The 22950-nt window shown below is 41.8% G+C and overlaps 1 protein-coding gene and 1 long non-coding RNA gene across 8 annotated transcripts in view; one reads left to right on the forward strand and one right to left on the reverse strand.

The window, feature by feature from the left end:
• TEAD1 (TEA domain transcription factor 1) overlaps positions 1 to 22950 on the reverse strand; it is a 279132-nt gene that overhangs the window by 74989 nt on the left and 181193 nt on the right. For 3 of the 7 annotated variants that reach the window (XM_066365705.1, XM_066365711.1, XM_066365716.1), the window contains 3 exons: positions 9075 to 9139; positions 6643 to 6705; positions 6491 to 6553 (listed from right to left, as the gene is read on the reverse strand). In XM_066365705.1, coding sequence (XP_066221802.1) covers positions 6491 to 6553; positions 6643 to 6705; positions 9075 to 9139 — 191 coding nt within the window. The remainder of the gene's footprint in view (positions 1 to 6490; positions 6554 to 6642; positions 6706 to 9074; positions 9140 to 22950) is intronic. The other 4 variants (XM_066365723.1, XM_066365738.1, XM_066365728.1 and 1 more) reach the window with 3 other exon arrangements.
• On the forward strand, positions 8216 to 11661 carry LOC136393104 (uncharacterized). The gene is made up of 4 exons (XR_010749037.1): positions 8216 to 8528; positions 8965 to 9060; positions 9496 to 9576; positions 11332 to 11661. It is a non-coding gene; the product is annotated as an uncharacterized lncRNA (long non-coding RNA).

Consider the following 22950-nt stretch of genomic DNA (forward strand, 5'->3'; position numbering starts at 1 on the left):
TCCCCTCCTTCTCTCTCTCTCTCTCTCTCTCTCTTTCTCCTCCCACAGTCATGGCTTGACTGGTTCGTGCACATCAGCCCTGGGCCCTGAGGAGGGTTCTGTGGAGCCTTCACCTCAGGTGCTAAAAATATCTCAGTTGCAAGCATCAGCCTAAGATGGGGGTTGCTGGGGGGATCCCGGTCAGGGCCTATGTGGCAGTCTGTCTCTCTGCCTCCCCACCTCTCACTTAATAAAATAAAAACAACAACAACAAAAACACTGTTAATGACCTTTTGATGAATTAATGATGAGTGAAATAATTCAAGGTAGAGAATAATTTCTAAACTTTCAGGCCAGTCCTGAGACCAAATCAAAGTCTTCATAGACAGGCAGCAGCCTCTCACTGTTCAAATGAAGTGAGGGGCTGAAGCAGGAGGTGCTAGACTATAAAGGAAACTGGAGTGGGTGACACTGCTGTGGATGCCGCTGGTGACAGAAGGTCCAAGAGAGATCTCTAGGTCAACACCCCTGGAATTCCTAAATGCATGCTCCACACACCTGTAAGCCACTTGCACAGTGGAACTGCATGAACCCTCCTCCTGTCTTCCAACTAGAACCAGGCCTACCTGCAAGCTTTTGGTCATCTAGAACCCACCGTGGATCTGAAGAGTGGTGGGTCAGAAGGATTTCGTCTGGGCAGGGGACAAACAAACGTGGTACTCCCATCGCTGAGAAATGCCTCCCTTAAGATAAGCTCTCTTCTCGAGCAGCAGTTAGCGCTCTGACTACTCTCTTAAAATTTTTTAAAATTAAAACAAAACTGAAAGTATATGCTTAATGTCCAAAATTCTGGCACTCTGGTCACAAACGGCTTGGATTTCCTTATCCATATTAGGAGGCCTTTGAATCTCAGCTGCACTCTGCTGACCCCTTTTCTCTCCTGTGCCAGCCAGTCTCTGCTCCTGGTTCGCCTCCACCTGCTCACCCCACTCCGTCCCCACTTCACTGTTCCCTAGATTGCTGCTCCCTTGCATCTCTCCCTCCTGGTTCTGTCTGTATCCAGGGCCACCCCCACTGTTGCCCAAGTCTGTCTTGGTTTAGGCTGCTATAGAGTATAAAGAAAAAATCTCACTGGTGCCATGGCTTCAGAACAAATTCAGAGTAGACAGTGAGTAACAATCTAGATTAGTTTTAGGACAGAGGCAAAGGAGGAGAGAGATTCATTGGATTTTATTTTTCCCAGGGAAATAAATGATAAGGAAAGACACTGCTGGTAGAGAAATGGGGGAGGAGGGAGACTGAGACCAGTTGGGGAATGAGAGAGGGTAGAGGGAATTAGAAAACATAAGAAAAATTTTTGTTGGTTTCTTTCACTTAACAATAAAAATAAAAAACTTAGCTTGACTGGTGGTGGCACAGTGATAAGAGCATTGACCTGAGATGCTGAGGTCACAGATTTGAAACCCCAAGGTCGCTAGCTTGAGTGCAGGGTTGCCAGCTTGAGCCTGAGACCACTGACATGATCCCATGGTCGCTGGCTTGAGCACAAAGTCACTAGCTTAGCTGGAACCCCCCAATCAAGGCATATATGAGAAGCAATAAAAGAATAACTGATGTGCCACAACTATGAGATGATGCTTCTCATCTCTCTCCCTTCCTGTCTGTCTCTGTCTCCCTAACTTAAGAAAAAAACAACTATCAAAATAAAAATGATCATTACCAGATAGTACAAATATGAATGTTTAATATGGCCTTCTCCACACTTAACTTTTTGTTGCATTTTAAATTTAGCAACAATGAAAACTTCATGGTTAGTTTTGATGTACACCTTCAGTTACTTGTCATTACTTTAAGAGAACCCAACCTTTAATAACCTAAATTGTTTTTTTTTTTTTGTATTTTTCTGAAGTTGGAAACGGGGAGGCAGACAGACTCCCGCATTGCCCGACCAGGATCCACCCGGCATGCCCACCAGGGGGCGATGCTTGGCCCATCTGGGGCGTTGCTCTGTTGCGACCAGAGCCATTCTAGCGCCTGAGGCAGAGGCTACAGAGCCATCCTCAGCGCCCGGGCCAACTTTGCTCCAATGGAGCCTTGGCTGCAGGAGGCGAAGAGAGAGACAGAGAGGAAGGAGAGAGGGAGGGGTGGAGAAGCAGATGGGCGCTTCTCCTGTGTGCCCTGGCCAGCAATCGAACCCGGGACTCCTGCACGCTAGGCTGATGCTCTACCACTGAGCCAACCAGCCAGGGCAATAACCTAAGTTTTAACAGCTGCTTTTGAAAAGATTCAGTGTACACTTTCAGACTCAATAAGAATAGAACTTGTGGACATAATTTACTCTGCTTTCCTCTTTGCTCAGTTCTAATGGTACCTCAAGGTCCACGAGGCTTTCTTTAATCCCCCTACTCTCAGAATTAATCATCCTCTCACTACAAAGTCTTTGTACTACTCTGGTAAATTTCTACTGCAGAGCCCCACCTGCCCCCAGCAAAGAATCAAGAATCTACTGAAAATCTTGTATTCACCCCAAATGTAGCCGAAAATAACAGAAAAGTTTAGTGTCCCTCAGGAACAGAGACTCAGTTTATAATATAACTGTCCGTGCCTGACATCTACTAACAAGTCAGGAACATGCTGGCTTCTCAATGAAAAGTTTACCGGGCTGAATTGAGTCATCGTTTCTGCACTTTTAGAGTTCAAATCTACATAGAATCTTAAACTTTTACCATAACAAATTTTGTTAGAAAAATTAAAATTAAAGTCCACACACAAAAAGGGGGTGATCTGTCTCACAAACAAGCACCTGGGAAGCACTGCAGTTAGCAGAAGCATAATGCTGACCCTTGGAACTTGCTCTAACAGACTTTTGTAGTTAGGATGACCCATCCCTAACTGTGACATGAGAATGACCACTCTCGTCTTGAGTCTGTTTTCTTTGGAGGAATATGACAGAACAGGCTAGAAAACTTATTCAATATGGACTTTAAATGGGACACATGCGTTTTTGTGTAAAGGTGGGGAGGAACAACTGAGAGAGAGCTATCTCTTTTCCTTCTGCCTAAAGCAGTATGGTTTTTCAAACCTTATTCAACAGAACAGCCAAAGAGTCCACTGCTAAGGATGAGGGAGTATGAGCTTTGCTTAAAACAGCCTTTATTTTATATGAAGGCTTTCAAGTAAGATCTCAGTCTGAAACATGAGTTTTGCTGTTTAAAGAAGTCTGGAAAACCACTGGACTAAAAAATTCTACCATACCCTTCCCCAGGAAGTAGAGAGAGGCTTACAGGCAAGAGGGCTCACATGGAAGCCATACCTGGCGGTGGCCCCAGAATTGAACAAACCACATATTCAAACTCCAAGGGAGTACAGTAAAATGGAGTTTAGCTTCAGTCTTCACAGGAGGGCCCTGACAGGCCTTTGTCCACCCAGAGAACAGAAATCTTTAGGCTTCTGAGCATGTGGAGAAATAGTGAGCAGCCTGACTGAGGCAGGAATTGCCAAGACAGGTACTGAGATGGTCAGTCACCAGCCACTGTCTCCAAGAAGCCGTGCTACTTCTCCGAAGGCAAAGCACAGTCTCTTCTAAGTTCGGATACTTTCTGCTATCCATACCATCTGCCCAGAACTTATCCTAGTTGACCAGGATGACTTCAACTTTCTGCAGCGAGTTTATCTCAGTTACTGCAGGAGGCCAAGAAGACACGGCTATCATCCTCACCTCATAGTGATCTCAGGGAGAATGCTTGTCTCTGTCTCCCACAATTGTGCATTCGACTCCAGAATTGAGCAAGCAAATACAGGGGGAGTGGTGAGATCGACCTGACCTGCAAGGTCAACAGACCTGGGCCTACTTCCAGGTGATGCCTGGCTAGGAAGGTTAATGAGGGCATCTTTAACACAAAATGCCCACGGGAGGTCAAGGCAGTGACACCTGAATGCAGGTGACAGCCTTATTCTCAACTGTCCTAATGCCCTCAGAGAGGTGATACAGCAGTTCTGCAGCTAAGATCACATCACCCTGAGTTACTGACACTCGCCACAGGGTCAATCACAGATTAAGTCCACATTTTGAGTAAGATTTCAAAGTTAAAATATTCATCTTCTGAAATGTGGGTGCTGAGAAAAGGCTGGTAGCAAGGGCTGCCTGCCTAGCTCCAAGGGACATGAGAGATGATAGGTTATCTACACTGTGTGCTGGTGTGATGCCTTCCACTGAAAACATTCTCCCATCTCCACTAGATAACACCCTATCTGACAGAACAATGGTTGAGGATTCAGAAAGACCTGAGTTCAAATCCCGATTCTGACGCTTAAGTAGGCTTAGTGGCTTTTGGCAAGTCAATTAAACTCCTAGAACCCTGGTTTCTTAAATATTATTCCTCAAAGTCCAAACAATGGAACTTTCTTTGTAGTGTGGATAAACGAGAGAAGACCCAAGAGGCTCTGCACTGCACTGACTCTTGTCTTTCAGTTCCCAAAGAGCAGCACGTTCTCCATGCGGCTCGTCCCTGGGATTCCCTCCACGTTTGGTTTTGGCTCTTTCTGCTAACACTTACCAACAGTGCCCTAATTTCACATTCCTATTTGAATGGCCAGCTCTGTGAATAAGGGGTTGGCTGTTAACTGCCCACCATGATGAGCGCCATGCCTGGAACACGCAATTAGTATTAGCTGATGGGAAGAACAAAGGCCTCCATTTTTCCAGGAATAATGTGGTGGGGAGGAAGGAAAGAAACTGTAAGAAGATGGAGGTGGTTCTTGGAGCTGAAATGTTGAGCCAGTTGCTACCCAACTGCCTCTGTTTCAGCCTCCTCCTTGTGTCTGCCCCCAAAGAGGGTGGGCCAAGATTGCAAGTGGGGGGGAAGCCTTTTAGTTTTTAGAAACAAACACAAATATAACTGTGTGTTTGTGTGTATGATATGTATAAAGTAAAGGCAAAATTCTTTTAAGGAAAATTCTAAAAATCACCAAGTGAAAAAATGAGTGCTTCCTGCATGCCATGGGGATCCCTTCTGAGCAGGAGAACTTCATTCATCACCTATAGGGTTTTCGGTCTAGGGCTGTGTGCCCTGGAGAGTCTATAGAAACCACACAGACAGCGCAGAAATAGAGCAATTTATAACACTGCAGATGGAAACACAAAATTTGGTGTCTGTAAACTCCTTTGTACACCATTAATCCATTAGCTCAGAGAAACTAGAAACAGTCAGAACTTGAGCAAATACTGAGGTAGTTACATCCACATAGAGAGGAATGCACCTTTGGTTAAAAAGCAGGATTGAAGAAGTTATCTTAGTCTTTGACTGCTCAGCCAGTGCAGCTAAAAGCCAGCCACCATCAGCCACACGTGCGAGCGAGCCAGCATGCTGCCCACTGCAGAGGGCACAACAAATGAGCCTTGCTAGTAACTAGAGCTCCTCCACAGCCAGACTTGTTTGCATAAAAAAAAGTTGGAGGGCTTTGGGAAGGGTCCCAGTGTTCACCACTCAGTGCTGGGAAAATTACACTTAATTTTTTAGGTTTACAATGAAAACACAAATTTGCTTCATGTGTGGAAAAAAACAGTACAGAACAAAAAAATGACATATGGGAAAGGCAACAATATAAGCTACAAATTTGTTTTTATTATATAATAAAAATCCTCCATGTAAACTATAATGTCTGAATTTCTACCAGGGCATATGGAAACAAACAAACAAAAAGGCATGTATGCTTTACTACAGATTTTGAAAGGGAGAACTTGCATTTAATATATTGTTTATGCCTCCATTTTTGCTATTAAATGTATTTTAAGAGATGGGAAATTGAGGCATATGTATAAACATTTTAAAGTAAACTCAATTATAGTGGAATTGCAAATATAGATTTGATCAGGAGCTTACTGATCTTTTAAGATCTATCTTTCATTTTTTGAGGTCTCACCTTATTTTTTAACTTAGTTAACAATATTAAACACTGTGGAATAAATCTGGCGGAATAAATCTGGCAGAATAAATCCGGCAGAAAACACTCTATGTTGAAAGAACACATGAAAAGGGTGTATTTTTTAATGAGTATTCTTGAAAATACATGAAAAGCACACATTAATTTCTAAATATTTTATTAAGAGTAATTTCATGATGACCACTGTGTAAATGATTCCTGTTTATAATTTTTACACCAACTTTGCATCTGGATTTTTTTTTCTCTCCTAGCCCAGGGCTGCTTGATGGATAGTTGAAGATTAAAAAAAAAAAAAAAAATCATGTTTCTGTGCTGAAAAGTTATCAAGACCAGCTCTTTGCTGCATTTGCATTGTTATTAGGGACACACACGCACATAGCACACACACTGGGCTTAATGTGAGGCTAGTACAGAAACAGAGAGATTAGACACAAAGAAATGTAAACAGCTCTCACATGCGAGGAAACTAGGTTACGAGAATCCCAGCGCCGGGCATTCACCAGTCACCATGGAAAACAGGAAGTGAGATGCATAGCAACCACAAGCCAAAAAGCAGGAAAGCGCATACCTTTAGCTTGGAATGAAAATCACGAGATTTCCTTCTGGCAAGAACCTGAATGTGACTAGACACCTGCAGGGTAGGGGAAGGGAGGAAAACAAAGGAAAAGCCTGTAACCATGGAGATGAAAAGCCCCCTACAACTGGGCAAGCCAGACGTACCTTAATGGCGGCTTGAATTTCTCGAACTTTCTTTCTTGCTAAGACCTGTATATGACTAGACACCTACATTGTTCGGGTTTATGAGGGGAAACAAAACAAAACAAAACAAAACAAAAAAAGGAAATCAAATATAAAATTGCTACTCCTTAGGAGGGTGTGGGGTGGGGTGGGGTGGGGTGGGGTGGTTATTTGCATCGCAACAAAGCTCTGCAGTTAGGAATACACAGTCCCAGCCAGACACCAAGCCCCCAGCGCTGCTCTCAGCTTTTCAGACTGGGTCATCACTGCAGTGACTTGATTCAGGAGGAAAGTTTAGGCTAATCTAGTTTTTCTCACCCAAGAGCAATCACGGGCATGGGATGAGAGGGGGAGAGTTGGGTTGTTTTCTTTATGAAATTTAAAAAGGTGGGGGTAGAGGTAAATGAAAATATTTATAGCTTCTCGGTATCAGGAGGGAAAATCCCCTTTTCTCAATTTAGAAGAGACGGTCCATAAATTAGCACATTCTACGAAATCAAAAAGCTAAAGCTGTCAGTTGGATTCTGATCTCATTAAGAGCTCTGGATTCTGTAGCAAATGTTAAAATAATACTGACATGTAAATGAGATCTCAAAGTGAAATGGAAAGACCCAGTTAGTGGAGCATTTTTCCCTTATAAATATCTTTAATCCTTCCACTCTTTTGGGTATTGACTGGGCGCCAAGTGGATTTGCATATTATTACAAAGCGCAAAGTGTGAATACAGCCAGCCAGCCATCCTGTTAAAAATCTGGGTTGAAAACCACACGGATTTGCTGAACAACAAATTCACATTGGAGAGGTATCACCAACTGCTGCCTAAAAACATCCCCAGGATGCCGGAGTGTAGAAACCAAGCCAAGTCTGGCTTCTGAAATACAATGATTCCACTGGGTAAACAAATTTGCATCTCTTTCCACCGGCCTTGGATAAATTTAGAAGAGTCCCCCAGTGAAGAGGCACATGAGCAGAGCTCACAGAACCAGCAGACAGCCCAGGTCCAGCATGTTCAATATGTCGAGAATTAGATCTTGTGTGCTTTTATCTGTTTCAGAAATTTAGAACCTTCCATGTAAAAGTTCACCGACTCAGACTAGAAAACAATTACTTCATTTCAAACACTCTAGCAACTCTAAGAAAAAAGACAGGATTTATGATAATAAAATATCCTTTAATCTTTAATTTTGTCTTTGAGTTAAATTTTTTTTTCAATTTGTGCTTTTTTTTTAAGTACGGAGAAGCAGGTACTCCCCCATCCTCTTCACCCCTCTATCCGGCTTCTGCTTTTATTTGGTTTCACCCGAATTTTATTCTTATGTGATTTTCGGACTTAATGAGGACCACCATCCACCGCAGGGGCGGGGGCGGGGACCATCCACCGAGCGGACGAGGTCCCGTGTCTGAGCACTGGCAGGAGGCCACCTCCCTCTGTGCTGACTCAGCAGCCAGGCTCCGCTGGGGCTGGGCTGGGGCACGTGGGGCATTCCTGGGGAAAAGCTCTCCCCCATCATAAACATTCATGGAAACAACTCATCACTGAGCAGAGGACTGGGACCTGCTGCTCAGGCTTAACAAGACCACAGTTGAGCTTGCCTTTTGGTTTAATTATAGTTTTTAAAATCCACAGATCCATCAGCATAGATCAACATTAAAAAAATTTTTTTTTTTCTTCTGTTAACAACTCACCCATGAGGTTTGTTTGATATTTTCCCCCTTTCTTTCTTTCTTTTTGTTTTTAGGTAAGCACGAATTTCTCCATCCCAGTTCTGAACTGGGTCAGAGACTTGGGCCGCTCTGTATCAGGAAGGAGGAGAGCCAGAGCCCTGACAAAGGGCAGAGGAAAATTCCTGACACTGCTCTGCACAAAGGTAAGTTGTAACTTCATTGCAGTCACAGCAGCTACTGACAAAAAGCCATAGCTTAAGGAGCAACAGTTCCCTGGACGCACATCATTCAGTATCATATTCAGGCCAATACTCAAGGCTGCTCGCGTTACTTTTATTGAAATGATTACTAATATGTAATTATTCCAGGATTTTACAATGCACAAAATCACAAAATTTCATGGCTTGCAAGTATATTTGCACCTGCAGCATGTGTAGTATTTGCAGATGCACAGTGTGGGAAAGAAGTAAACCTTTTAAAATACAGTACAGGAGCAGTTTATACACTGTCCTTACTAAAACTTTCCCATATGTACAAAAGAACTCTGGAGACCACATAGTCAAGGGTCACTGAAATGATGAACAGTGAAAACTGAGCCAATTTAAAACACCAATTTAAATATCACTGACGTCCTTACAGGGAACTCAGATTGGGGGCTCCTAGGAGCCAAAGCACAGACAGCCACTGCAGCCAAAATGCCTCCTTGGGCCATTCGCTGACATGCACAATTTCCAGGTAGGTTATTTTACCTGTTTTCTGGTCCTCGTCTTCCCTGTCCTGAGTTTGATGTATCTGGCTATCAATTCATTCCTACCTGCAAGAAAGAAAAATTTACAATAAGGTAGATTGGAGGGGGAAAAAGCCTCTGAAAGCTAAGAACAGAATTCAGAATCAGTTGCATCTGTAAGTTTATTAATGCTAGAAAAATAAAACAGTACAGTGGTTTGCAAAAATACTAGGGGGATAATAAGATGAGGGACATTAATTATGAACTATGATCAGCAACTGAGAATACAAATGTGCTTTTTTAAAAAGTGCTTTTTAGTTTCTTTGCATACTTGAATCTAAATGGGCGATGACTTGTGAAGCAACAAATGCAAGAATTAGTGTGGGGTCCACAAACCCAATCTGTTCTAGTCTTATATTTCATATCCATTCCTCCTCACTCAGATTTCTACTTGTAGTTACCTCCAGTGAGAGTCATTATAGCCACAAGAAAATGAACACTGTGGCCACAGAAACCCTACAATGGTGAGTTAACATACGAAAGCAGACACCCCCTAAAAGTAGTTACTGCACTAGTAACTAAACACAAGATTGTGTCTGTGAAAAAGAATGACACAACCTCTTCAAAGCTTTATAACCTGTGGGGGAAAGAAAATGCCTAAAAGTAAAAACAAATACCTTCCATCCATACCCTGCCAGGAGACTGAGACGGTTCAAACAGAAAATTGATTTTGAAGAACTATAGGCCTGATCGTGGTGGCGCAGTGGATAAAGCGTCGACCTGGAAATGCTGAGGTCGCTGGTTTGAAACCCTGGGCTTGCCTGGTCAAGGCACATATGGGAGTTGATGCTTCCAGCTCCTCCCCCCCTTTCTCTCTCTCTGTCTCTCCTCTTTCTCTGTCTCTCCCTCTCCTCTCTAAAATGAATAAATAAATAAAAAAAATTAAAAAAAAAAAGAAGAACTATAATGTAATGGGAAAGTACAGCCCCACAGCCAAGTGGGGAAATGTAATACTACGTGAAATAAAAACCCAACTGTAAGACATGGGTCCCAACTGTAACTATAGTCATAGCTGTACAGATCGTTGTGCAATTTGTGCCGGCTGTCTTACTTCCCAGACATACTGCACACCTGAAGAGAGCAAGAGCTTTATCTTACTTCCCACAGCCCTCTTCGCTCCCCGCCTCAGGCACACAGCACACTGCTGGGCACACAGGAAGAACACATGTGGAAATAATACAGCCTCTGCTGAGAAAGAGTGACCACGCCCACCAGATCTCCCCTGGCAGAGGGCAGGATTGGCAGCACTAATGAAGATTAATGCAAATGTCTTGACGAAAATGCTGTTTGAGAATTCTAAAGACTGCTCCATCACTGCTGAGAACATTCCTTTAATCATGGCTCTGCCCACCACCTGCCTGTTTTAGGACTGTGTAATACATAGTCACCACTAGAAGACACAGGAATCATAGAAGCTTGAGTTGGAAAGTACCTCAGGGTCATTCGTTCCCAACTTGAAAAGTCCAAGTCCTTATTAGCCTAAGCCAGCACTTCTAGAATTCAGGAAGTGAATTCTAAGTTTTACCTTAAAACACTTAAGAATAAAAGGACCCTCCTTATCTGTGGCTTCTTGTCACTGTCATTCTCAGAGTCTTCTTATTTCTCTTAACAAGGAACAAGGCTAACCACTTATGCACATGACTAACTTTTCGATATTAATGATGGCTTTCAGGTCCTCCTAGAGTTGTATCCAGGCCAAACCTCCCCTATTCCTTTATCTGTGACAAGCTTTGGAACACTCCCCCATACATCCTGTGACTGTCCTTTGTCTATTTTCCTTTCATAGCCTGAAGCCCAGAACCATAGTGATGGTCCTGCTATGCCAGGTCCACAGCAGAGTGGCTCCAAGGCCTCGCGCATCTGAAATAGCCCACCTTTGTTATTGCACCACTGCATTTGATTTTGGGAGACCACTCTGAACTGTCAACTCACGTCCCTTTGAACTTGTAGGGTTTTTTTTTTTTCATTTGGGCTACTACTCAGATATATCCCTAACCGTGTGCATAGTTAGAATTTTCAGATCCAAACACAGAACCTGAATTTATTTCTATTGCATTTCATCCTGTGAGATTAAGCCTGTCAGGATCTTCTTCGATCCTGATTCTATGACTGAACTTAAACCCTTTAACACAGAAAAGGGGCCTGGAAATTTGGTCTTGAGGATTGCTTCTCTAGGGATTCTCTTTCAAACTTTTGAGAACTACCAATATCTCTTGTAGTGCCATCGGGTCTACTTCTTCATCTCTCAGGTGGTCGTCCAGATTTTGTAATTTGTTTCAAAGGCTCGCCGACAGTGGAGCCCAACCAAGAGTGCCTCATTACCAGAAGCCAGAGCTCAATGACGATGTCTGCAGATGAACCACGCATCCTCCAGCACAGGGCCTTACTGTACCCTGCTCAGGGCCGTCTAAGTGGCCAGAATGAAATAAATCCAGGGCTCTGTATTACATGCAATTTCATTTGAACCTTGGCCAGATGGCAAAAATGTCTCCTGCCTATCCTTGTTTATTTTCTGTGAAAGCAGGAAGAATTATTTGTTATCTGTGACACATCACCTATATAACTAACTTCTCATTACTTATAGCATTTGGTGTAATGGATGATATCAATATGAGGACAGCCACATTTGACTGTATGTATACTTTATAGTCTAAGTAAACGACCCCCCTTAGAGTTAAACAATATCAACTTATACGATGACTACAGTATTTCTACAACATCCCCCACTGGGTAGTCTATGTGCAGAGCACTATGACACTGTCACCATTTCATTGAAAGCTTGTTGTAACTCTTATGTCCCGTCCCTGTGCTTTATAAGATCACCTGTCAGAATGCAGTGTCCTTTCTTTCATACCATGTTTCAAGCCATGGAGTAATTAACTTGAGGTTCTTACCGTGTTTCTTCTTGCCTCCATTAGGAATACTGTTGATTCAATTTTTAAATTCAAATTTAACCAACTCTAAGCATCTACTATGATCTAAGCAGTGTTTCACTTTATTATATGTACATTTTTTAATGACCATGAGGTGGCTTTGTGTTATTTGGGTTTACCCGGTTTATAAAATGTATGTTTCATTTGTTTAGTTATTTTTTTAAAAAAACTTAAATACTATCCTGGCTGGATAGCTCATTTGGTTAGAGTATCATCCCAATATGCCAAGATTGCAGGTTCAATCCCCGGTCAGGGCACATATAAGAATCAACCAATGAATGCATAAGTAAGTGGAACAACAAATTAATGTCTCTCTCTAAAAATAAAAAACAGTTAAAAAAGAAACTCCTTAAATACCTACCATATTTCCACATGTATAAGACGCACCCTTTTTTGAAAAATTTGGGGTCTAAAAACTAGGTGCATCTTATACAGTGGTTGTAGTTTTTTTACTTGCATTTGCCACTTTTTTTAGCTTGTTTTTGCACTCATTGTTGAAGACAGTGATTCGTCATCAGACACAGATGAGGACAAGCTAATGGATGGGAGTTTTGACAATGATGAGGAATTGTATAAATTTTATGATGAATAAAACTTGAGTTCAATAACTTTATGTAATACGTTTTTTTTTTCCAAATTTCGAGCCCCAAAATTAAAGTGTGTCTTACACATGGGAGCGTCTTATATATAGGGAAATATGGTAGTTCATCCTTAAGTTTTAAGTTCAACTCATGTATCTTTTAATTTTTACAATCAGTTTCAAAAGACCATTTGAATAATGTTTGGTCCATTTTACAAATCTAAACTCCTTTAAACACTTAAAACTGTATTTAATTTAGAGTGTATTTAAATATTTTAAACATTAGAACTGTTTGATTGAACTTACAAAAACTTTCCTTAAACAACTCTTAAGAGACCTAGTAAATTATCTTAAATGCTCTAATATTGCTTCCAAATCTAGTAAGACTTCAACCCTCCCTCAAATCAAGTCTAAATCAATTACCCCATGGTACATTTTAATTTGAAAATACAAGCTAACCTGTTGTATGGGCCAAATTATTTTAAATAATTACTTGAAAGATGATACATTGATAAATCATTTAAATAAAAAACATTAATACTATAGGCTTTGACTCTATTGACATCTTCTATTTTCATTTCTAAACCTCCCCAGAATTAAAATATGCACACCTACGAGGAAAACAAGTGTACCATTCCAAATGATATTGGAATATCCTTTCAGCTGCTTGGGGTTGTACATATTTTGGGGCAATCAACTAGACTCTGAATGAATTCTTGTCACTGATACAGGACGTCCTGAGACTTCTTTACATTTCTGTAATATGGCCCTCTAAAGGGGGTGGATCCAGGGAGTCCAGAGCCATGGACTTGAATTGTGGTACTAAGATATACAGTTCCCTTACCAAGGACCAGAAGCTCAGTGGTACTAATCATCACTGATGTAACTGGCAGTGGGCTTCTGGTCCACACAGCACAGTCTTGTTTGTAACCATAATCAAGATGTTGGGTGTTGGAAATGTTAATTCTCATTTCTTTCTCTCTTTCTTCCAACACATCCACAAATGGTAGGTGTGTTTCATCCAATAAAGCTTACATTATAAAAATGAATTTCAACAAAGATAACTTTAAAGGTAATCATGATCATCTTAAACTATAGGCATGTGAGGACCTCCACTCTGCCTTATGATGCCTGTCTGATGCATCAGGGATATAAAGACAGGGCAGCCTGCCCGCCAACAATAAGTTCACTGTCCAACAGAAGGGCTAAGACATGAGCAAATCGGCTCTACACATCATATGATGACTACTGCTATGAAAGAGGTTCTAGTAACATCCATGGGTATTTGGCCACAAATAATTTATGGTCCAGTAAAAGTACTGGACCATAATCTAGGCCTTTAAGGATAAATTTATTTTATTACATAGCCAACATTTTATTATGAAAAATTTCAGACATACAGAAAAGTCTATGGCAGAACGATTTTACAGTGATTACGACAGACCCACCACCTAGATTCTACCATTCACTTTTTCTATACCCGCTATAGCACGTCTTTCCTATCACTCCCTTCCACTATCCACTTTACCAAGTGTGATTCAAAATACGTGGCAGGTATAATAACACTTCCCCCTCAATACTTCAGTGTACATTTCACTAATTGAAGTGACAACTCTGATTCTGACAGGTAGAATGGAGGTGGGGCGCAGGTGAAGACCATTTTAGACAGAGAAAGCAGCATCTCCTTAAATATATAAGCAGAAAACTGGGACTCTTATAACACACACACATGCAAATTCCCCAGACCACTGTACATCCTTCCTTCCGAGCACAGGCGTCTCCAGGCTCTGCACTCACAGCAACCACAGCATTCATGGCTCATCTCCTTCATGCTTCTAGAAATCCTCCTGGTGGCTTATAGAGCCGAGCAGCAACGTCACACTTCACCATTCAGCATCACACGACTGGTTCTCTGTTGCATAAAAGTTCCTTTGGAAATGCACATCCCATCACTTCTTTCATTCTGAGATGCTACAGCTGCATCTACCCTTGCTTTTCCCACAGGCAAGAAGCAGCAGCAAAGATAAACATAGCCTGACCTGCCACTTACATACTACGATCTTCACCAGGCAGCGCAATCTCATTTTTATTTTACTTTTCCTTTTTCCTAAATAACAGGACAGTTGAAGGTGAGCCCATCATCAGCTTCTCCTGCACCGACTGCCATGAAATCTTCTGCTAAAGGGGCAACAGAGAAAGATTTCTGCAGAAAGGGACAGTTTGCACAGTGCCTGCCTTACCCAGACAGAAGACTGGTTAACGTTGTTGTGGGCTGTGTGTGTAATGGGATGTGGCCTCAAGGTCATGTTTGAGGCACAGCAAATGCAAGGTCTGTGGCTAGAAATTGTAGCCCAGAGACACTGGGCTTTAACAGCCTAAGAGCCACTTTGTAATTGAATGGAGTCAGGGAGCCACAAAGAAAGAAATAACAAAGGAATTGTCCTCTTCCTTGGCTGTAGTCATTTCTTAGGCAAACTCACACCCAGAGAGGGCAGAACTGTCTGCACCTGGGGAAGGGGCTCCAGCTATATATTCTAAGGAACTCTCTGCCAGCCCTCCTTCACTGGGAGGGACATGTGAGGATTCCTGTATTAAAAGATAAGAATCAGAAAGAAAACTCAAGTTTCTCTCAGTTGCTAGACCAAAGCTGAACCAAAGGGGCACCAATGCTGTGGTGCAGCCGTCGGGTCTTCCCTACCCCTTCCCAAACCCTTACTTACTTAGCTAACAGCATTAGTAGACTATGAGAATATTCCTTGTTAACACCTTGAGCTTTCTGAGCTCTGCCCCCAAGCGCAAAATTGCTTTTATAGCCTGTATTGTCCTTGCCCATTTCTGCATGTCTGGATTCCACCCACCTTTCAAAAGTGTGATCTTTCATGAGCTTTCCTTCCAGATGAAGATACTCTGCCTCTCCCTAAACATCCACAGTCCTTGACCTTGGCCTCATCGCTGATGGCTGGGTTTGTATCCTTTCTGCCTTGTAGTCTATCATTTCGGTATATGTCATGGCTCCAACCAGATCATAAAAGTCACTGAGAACAGTAACTAATGGCATCCATCTTTTCCTTGCTTCCCTCCATGTTTGTGAAGTGAGACCAGACATGGCCAACATACGGCTGCGTGCTGAATCTGGCCCGTGTAATGAGTTTATGCGGCCCGCGATTAAATTTTTAATATTCTCTGCACGACGCACTGTGGAAATGAAATAAGTGGTACTTTTAAATCGTTATACATAAACTATGATAGCTTCAGTAATCTTTGGCTCAACTTATATTTGTGAACAAACTTTTTCTTTAATGAATCTAAATAAAAGTACAACAAGATCAAGATTGAATGATTTGCATTTGGAGGCTGTGTTAAGAATAGCTATTAGAAGTATAGAGCCAGATATTAAAAAAAAAAATAGGCGATGAAAAGTGCCTCAATACATCACATTAGTATTTTTGTTAATTTGTTGTACTAAATTACTTACATTTATCCATAAACAAATTACATAATAAAATTTTGTTTACTTAAATGAATCGTTTTTGTATTTAAAATTTTTTAATTTTAATATTTTGTCCGGCCCATGAAAAAAGTTTTCTTTCTAATCTGGCCCGGGAGCAAAAACTGTTGGCCACGCCTGAGTAAGACACTGTTAGAGGCAGGAAAGGGTTTCTACATCCCTGCAATCCTGCTTGACCTTTGAATCATCAACCGAAAGTGAAAAACTGAAAGGGAAAAGAAAAGGTGATCCAGTGGGAAGAAGCAAAGAAAGATGCCTTCCACACGTGACAACACCATGGAGCACGGCTCAGTCCTCCAGAGGACAGAGTAGTAGCAGCACCCAACACAGAGAAAGTGCTGTATAATAGACTTCCCATTTCTACAAGACGGTGTTCTTGAAAAAATATCTTCAGATATAAAAGTCAACAACCAAAAAGCACAGATGTAGGGGATACAGTGGAAGCCAAGTGTCACCAGCTAGGGAGAGGTCTACCGAAGAATGTTTAATGATCCTGTCCTGAAGATCTGTGGACTTTCTATCTATGGAGAGGCCACAGGAGGCAGTAAAGAGTCGTTATTAACTAACCAATGAGGAGTCAATAATTAACCTTTTCTTCCACACTGCTGCCATTGTCCCAGTGACGCCGAGAAAGAAAAAAGGTCTACCAAAGCTGGTCTACTAGTGGCAATTCGCCCACTAGTCAAACACCAACTGCATCTACAAACGTATAAATAACATGCTAGAATTAAGGGGTAAAAAGATGCTCCTTCTGCCTTTAAGGAGCTTACACTTGTGAGGGAGTTTCACCCATGAAAACAGTATCAAGTCACCCCATCCATCCCCAAGCCTCTCTTTCAGGGTATGCATCCCAGCTGCCATGTTCCATTTATTTGAACAACTGCATGATGAACACCTGCCTCCGTCACTACAGATAGGATGTTCCACAGGAACACAGATCATCAACTGGGTTTTGCTCATCACGGTACCCTCCTGGTGTCAAGAATACCGCAGGTCCTCAGAAAGTAAACCCTGATGGAATGACTGAACGAGAGGGATGGTGAAGCAGAGCGGGAGAGAGGTATAAGACTGAGAGTAAAGGGAGGTTCATGAAAAAGAACATTTGAACCAGTCCTAGAGTGTTGCCAATGGGGAAGTTTAGACATCAGTGTTTCAGTTAATCCTCAATATAAATCATTGACCAAAAAGTCAGCACAAATGTGGAAAATCACCAGAAAGGGCCAGGCAGCCTGCTCTGGGTTGTCAGTGTTGGTACTTTGTGTTCCTGACCTAAAGGTTTACAAAAGGGACTGATGGCCTTCAGGAGCTCAATAATGGCAAGTCCCGGAAATACCCCGTGTCTGCATTCACCCAGGGACTTAAAGTGAACAGCTTTAGAAGAAAGAATATGCAGAGGATGGCTGTGTCAACCCCTGGTTAGTCAGAACTTACTCCTCTCACCCCTTCAAAATACCTGGCAATAATCCAAGTCCCACCTTCTGGAAGTTTCTATCACTCGATGGTAGCTGATAACATTATCAAGGGATGGCCCCATAAAAGACCATTCCATGCATCTTAGTGGGACAGCTTACAAACCACACATTTGCATTAGACTATAAGAGTCAAGTAACAATATCTAATGCTATATATTAGATACAATCCCTCTATGTTGCGTAGGAGTTCTTTTTTTGTAATTATTTCTAGAAGCTAAATAAATAGAAATAAAGTTAGTGTTTAATCACTCATTCTCTATGAAGCAATATAGGAATGCTACACAATCATCTTTTAATCCTCTAACAAAGAATTTTATTAGCTTTAACACTTTATTCTTCCTGTTACTCTTTTTTTATTATTATTAACTGAGAAGCAGGGAGACACAGGCTCCTGCATGGGCCCTGACCGGGATCCACCAGGCAAACCCCGTACCAGGTGATGCTCTGCCCATCTGGGGCCACTGTTCCACTGCAACCGAGCTATTTTAGTGCCTGAGGCAAGGCCATGGAGCCATCCTCAGTGCCCAGGCCAACTTGCTCGAACCATTCGAGCCATAGCTGCAGGGAAAGGAGAGGGAGGTGGAGAAGCAGATGGTCACTTCTCCTGTGTGCCCCGACCAGGAAATGAAGCCAGGACTTCCACATGCCAGGCTGATGCTCTACTGCTGAGCCAACTGGCCAGAACCATATTCTTCTTTCTAATCCTTTCTACACAGCTACCTAAAACAAAGCTCTCGTTTATCCAGGTTACTGCTTAAAGACATTCAATGGCTCTCTACTGTCTCCAGTCTAAGGGCCAAACTGCTTTGGTGTAGTATTTAATGTTATCCCACTATCTGGTCCTAACTTTTTACTTTTTCACCAGTTACCACCACCACCACTACCATCACCTTAATCCACTTAATCAGCATCCAAATGTTCAGTTTCCTGAACCACCCTGCCTTTCTAAGGTTTTGCCTACACTTGCAATATCCCTTAAGACTAGCAACCGAAATCTTTGCAGGTTCAGCTCAGATGTTGTCTCCTCAATGAAAGCTCACTCAGAGCACACCTGAAATATGCAGTAGCCATGGGATCTGTGGAGAAGAGTGAGTCATAGAGCCAGGAGCCTGGAGCTCACCTCACAGACCAGTGGTTGGGGGAAAAACAAAAACAAAAAACACAATTCTACAAAGCAAACGGAAAGAAAAGATACTGTGAGTTAAAAACAAATTGCTTAGTATAGATGGGCAGCGATGGCTTTACTGGCTGGAAAAACAGCACAGTTTCACTATTCTGTTTTGGACCCACAGTGCATTACTTCCGCCTGTGCAGGGCACTGCCCACATTCTGGCTCTAGCAAGAGTTCCTTGTATAACGGGGAACTCTGAAACAGGATTGCTTGTCTTCAGCGTCTTTGTATTCCACTCATTCCAGGTGTGCTTGGGATTGAATGGAATCAAAGTCTGTTGTCCCCAATGGCAACCTAAACAGACCCTTACCCACAGGCTCTCAGGGGCATTTTCACTCATCTCGTGAGCATTCACTTTTCTTTCATGCCCACACCTGAGATGGTGCTTTCCTACATTAATAGTTTCTTGCCCACTATTAGAAAAACAAATCCCTTAACCTGATGACTAGGCCTAACAGCCCTTTCCTGTCAAAGGCTCCTCCACTCTAGCACAAGGAGCTTCACGAGTTCCCCTAGACTTTGTCATGCTTTTCTATACCTCTATGCCTTTGTAAAACCATCTGTCCTCAACTGGCCTTGCCTGCAAACTCCTATTCATCCATGTAAGCCCCAAATGAAGTCTTCTGGGGGCTGTTCCAAACTCATTTCTTCTTTTGTACCCAGATGTGCCAAGCAGGTCCACCTGCTGCTGCTGCACCGCCACTACTTATCTAGGGAACTGTCCATTCCCTGCTCAGAACAGTGACAGCTCCGTGGAAAGAATTTATCTAGTTCTTTGCAAACCCTTTTTATATATAAAAAAATGAGAACAAACGATCTAGAGAGATATGATATAAACTGTACAGCACTGACGATAACACCTGAAATGTGGAAGCCCTTTCACAGTTATGACTATTTCAGTGACAGCAGCACAATTTTCCAAACCTTCGTCCTGCTCTCTTAAGTTGGCACAAGTGACACCAGCACGCGCTCTCTTCCCTCTCGCTCCCCTCCCCTTACCAACCTCCACATGCCATGGCAATATGGAGCTGGTCCAAAAAATGCTAATCTCAACATTAACCCAGGAGAGGCTTGTTAATGAAAAACTTTGCTTAAACAAACACTCTGTTTATTTATTAATTATCTGACGTTGGAGAAGTGTGAAATCCACACATTCCAAGGACTAAAAAACTGCTGGTATTTAATGGAGAACCTTTAATGGTGGCAATGATGCAGAGTTGGTTTTTAGTTTCTTTTTCGCTTTTTTACTCAGATGTATGAATGCCTACATCTTTCTAGGTACTTGTTAGCTATGTGAACACAGACAACTTGCTTAACTTCTCTGCACCTTTATTTCCCCACCTGTAAAACGGGAATAAAGCACCTACCCTGCAGAGCTGTTGCGCGCATTAGCAACAACAAATGGAGCTTGTAGCACCCAGAGATGATTTAAAGCGGCCCTACAACTATTATGTAATGTCACTGCACTTGGTTCATGTGCTTTCATTGCTTGAACTGAAATATGTAAGGACACTGTACCACATATAGCACATGATATTTAGGGTAAATCTCCAATGCTGCTTTCAATGCTATTGAAATTGAACATCTTTTCCATGCTATACTGAAAATGTTCTCAAAATCTGTGCATCACCCTAAATTTTCAAGATGATATGGCCATAAACACTATTTCCCAGTAAAAGAAGCTCTTTATTGTGATACCATTAAGAGGACATCATGAAAACTACTTATGTGCTACAATAATCTTTTAATTTATAATAGATTCTTCATTGAATAAAATAGCAGAAATTAGGTTTTTGCCAAGGGCTAAGTATGGCCAAAATTCTTATAATTTGTGGCAGATCATAAAATTATCTCTATGAATTGGCTGGAGGCATTGTATTAAATAGCATAGCCCCTAGTGGGTTTCCAGAATTTAGTTCTTACTGTAAAAACCCAACTATCACTAGAAGAACTAAGCATCAACTTCTGTAACTACTGGAATAGTCGCTATACAAGGTCAATTATTCAAGAACTAAATAAAAATGACACTCATGTGGGATTACCCGCTGCTTAGAAAACATGCTAAAGAGAAAAATTCAAATGTCTAGGCACTTAGTAATTCTTTTAAAAATAATATGGAACCCATGTTCATAAGGGGCTTTAAAAAAAAATGCACACAACCTAGACAAAATAAAATCTGGGGGTTAAGCTAAATGAAATAATATTGTGTGGCAGGTAGAGACTAAGTGAGATAGTGGAGAGCTGGACAATACATGTGCTCAGTACCTGGTGTGTGTCAGCACTAGGCCGTGCTCTGTGCTTAGGGACTCATATTTGACCTTAGCACCCACCTCATTCCCATTTTATAAATGCTGACCTTGAAGCGCAAAGAAGTTAAGAACCTTGCCAAAGTTCCTACACTAAGTAAGTGGTAGGGTTCAGATTTGAGTGCAACTTTATTTTCCAAGCTTATTATTTCTTAACTTGAGACCAATTGTTCTGAAAATAGCCTCTATAGTAAGTTAACACAAGATCAAGACTAAATGTTTAATGAGAACAAAAGCTTAGAAGAGGTCACAATCCAATCATGAAGTAAGTGCACTGAATTGCATATGCACCATTTTTCAAGTTTTGCATTCTGTACCTACAAAATAGGATAAAACTTCAACTACTCTTTATGCACTAAAGGCCTACATGAGCCAGCCCCAATGCACTTCCCCCTCCCATGCTCAATAACATCTACTGAATATTCTATGTGAAAGGTGTTGTGCTAAGTACCGCAGGTGATACATGCTGGAATAACTACATATCCTCTGCCCTTGAGGAGCTTCAAGTTTAGGAGAAGAAATGAGGCCAGAAGTTTTGTACAAATGATAAAGGGCAGAGCATTAGGAAGATGAGAGGCAACATACTGAAGAACAGTCAGATAAAAGTCCAGAGGTTTTCCTCCTGTGATTGCCATGCTCAGACAACAGTCTACGGATCTCAAAACTAGGAGGAGCCAAAGGCAATAACGTACAGGCCAATCATGAAAGGGAACGCAACAGCCTGTGAAAGGGCTTTCTACTTTAGACAGTGATCAGACAAACCAAACAGATCACCTCTCTGGGTTGAGTTTTAGATTCAGGAGAGTTGGCTCTCATCTTTATTTTCCTTTTAAAATTTCTAATTACCCAGCTAATATGCAATATAACTTCCCTGTAAAAAATAAAAATGTGACATGTATAATAAACTCACTTATTTTTGTCTTCTCTCCTGCTACTCTTTACATATACTGCCCTGTCATGTTGGGTACTATTTCCTTCGTGTGAGTGCCTGGCCACTCACTCCTCTCAATCCTCAGGGTTCCAGCCAATTTGCTTATCACTCATTTCTGAGCTGCTAAGACCCAGTTCAAATATCACTTCCCAAATCCCTGGCAGTTGGGTTGCTCCGCCCTCTCGGCTCACCATACTTCATGCACACATCTGAGCACTGTGACTGTCATACTACACTCTTGCTAGGAGTGTTTTCACTCATCTTTGACAAATTATGAAGCTCTTGAAGGCAGGGTCCATGTCATGCTCCCACAGTCCCCCAACCTCCAAATCCTGACATTGTACTGAAAGCATGCTACTTACATATAGTGCTACTGTGGATTTTAGCCCCTTCTTGAAAGAAAAACTATTTGAAGAAGTGACATCATGGCACACAGGAGGTGGTGACTGAGTGTTTTCTTTGAAGAGGCTGGAACAGAGGGAGGGAGAAGGAGCAGGAAGAGCAGAACAAGCAGACATGGGGATACAAAGAAAGATACATCAGGGCTCCTGTCTTTGAGGAACTCACTGCCTAATTCAGTGATTTCCAGCCTTTTTCATCTCGTGGCACACATAAACTAATTACTAAAATTCTGTGGCACACCAAAAATATATATTACATTTTTTGCCAATCTGACAAAAATAATAGATAAAATTTTGATTCATTCACACTGGACAGCTATTGTTATGTTGGCTGTTGTCATTTTTTTTTTATTTGACAATCTAAGGGAAAAGAGGTCAGTGCTCCTGACTAAATAGTCAGTTGAATATTTTAAAAATTCAACTGGGCACACCAGTGGAAAATTGCTGGCCTAGTTGAATGCTCATGAAGTGATGAAATACCCATGGAACCTGTCCTCTTCCTAAGCTCCTAGAAAAGAAAAAGGCACCCATAACCA

The sequence above is a fragment of the Saccopteryx leptura genome, chromosome 1, assembly GCF_036850995.1.
Source record: "Saccopteryx leptura isolate mSacLep1 chromosome 1, mSacLep1_pri_phased_curated, whole genome shotgun sequence".
Lineage (NCBI taxonomy): Eukaryota > Metazoa > Chordata > Mammalia > Chiroptera > Emballonuridae > Saccopteryx > Saccopteryx leptura.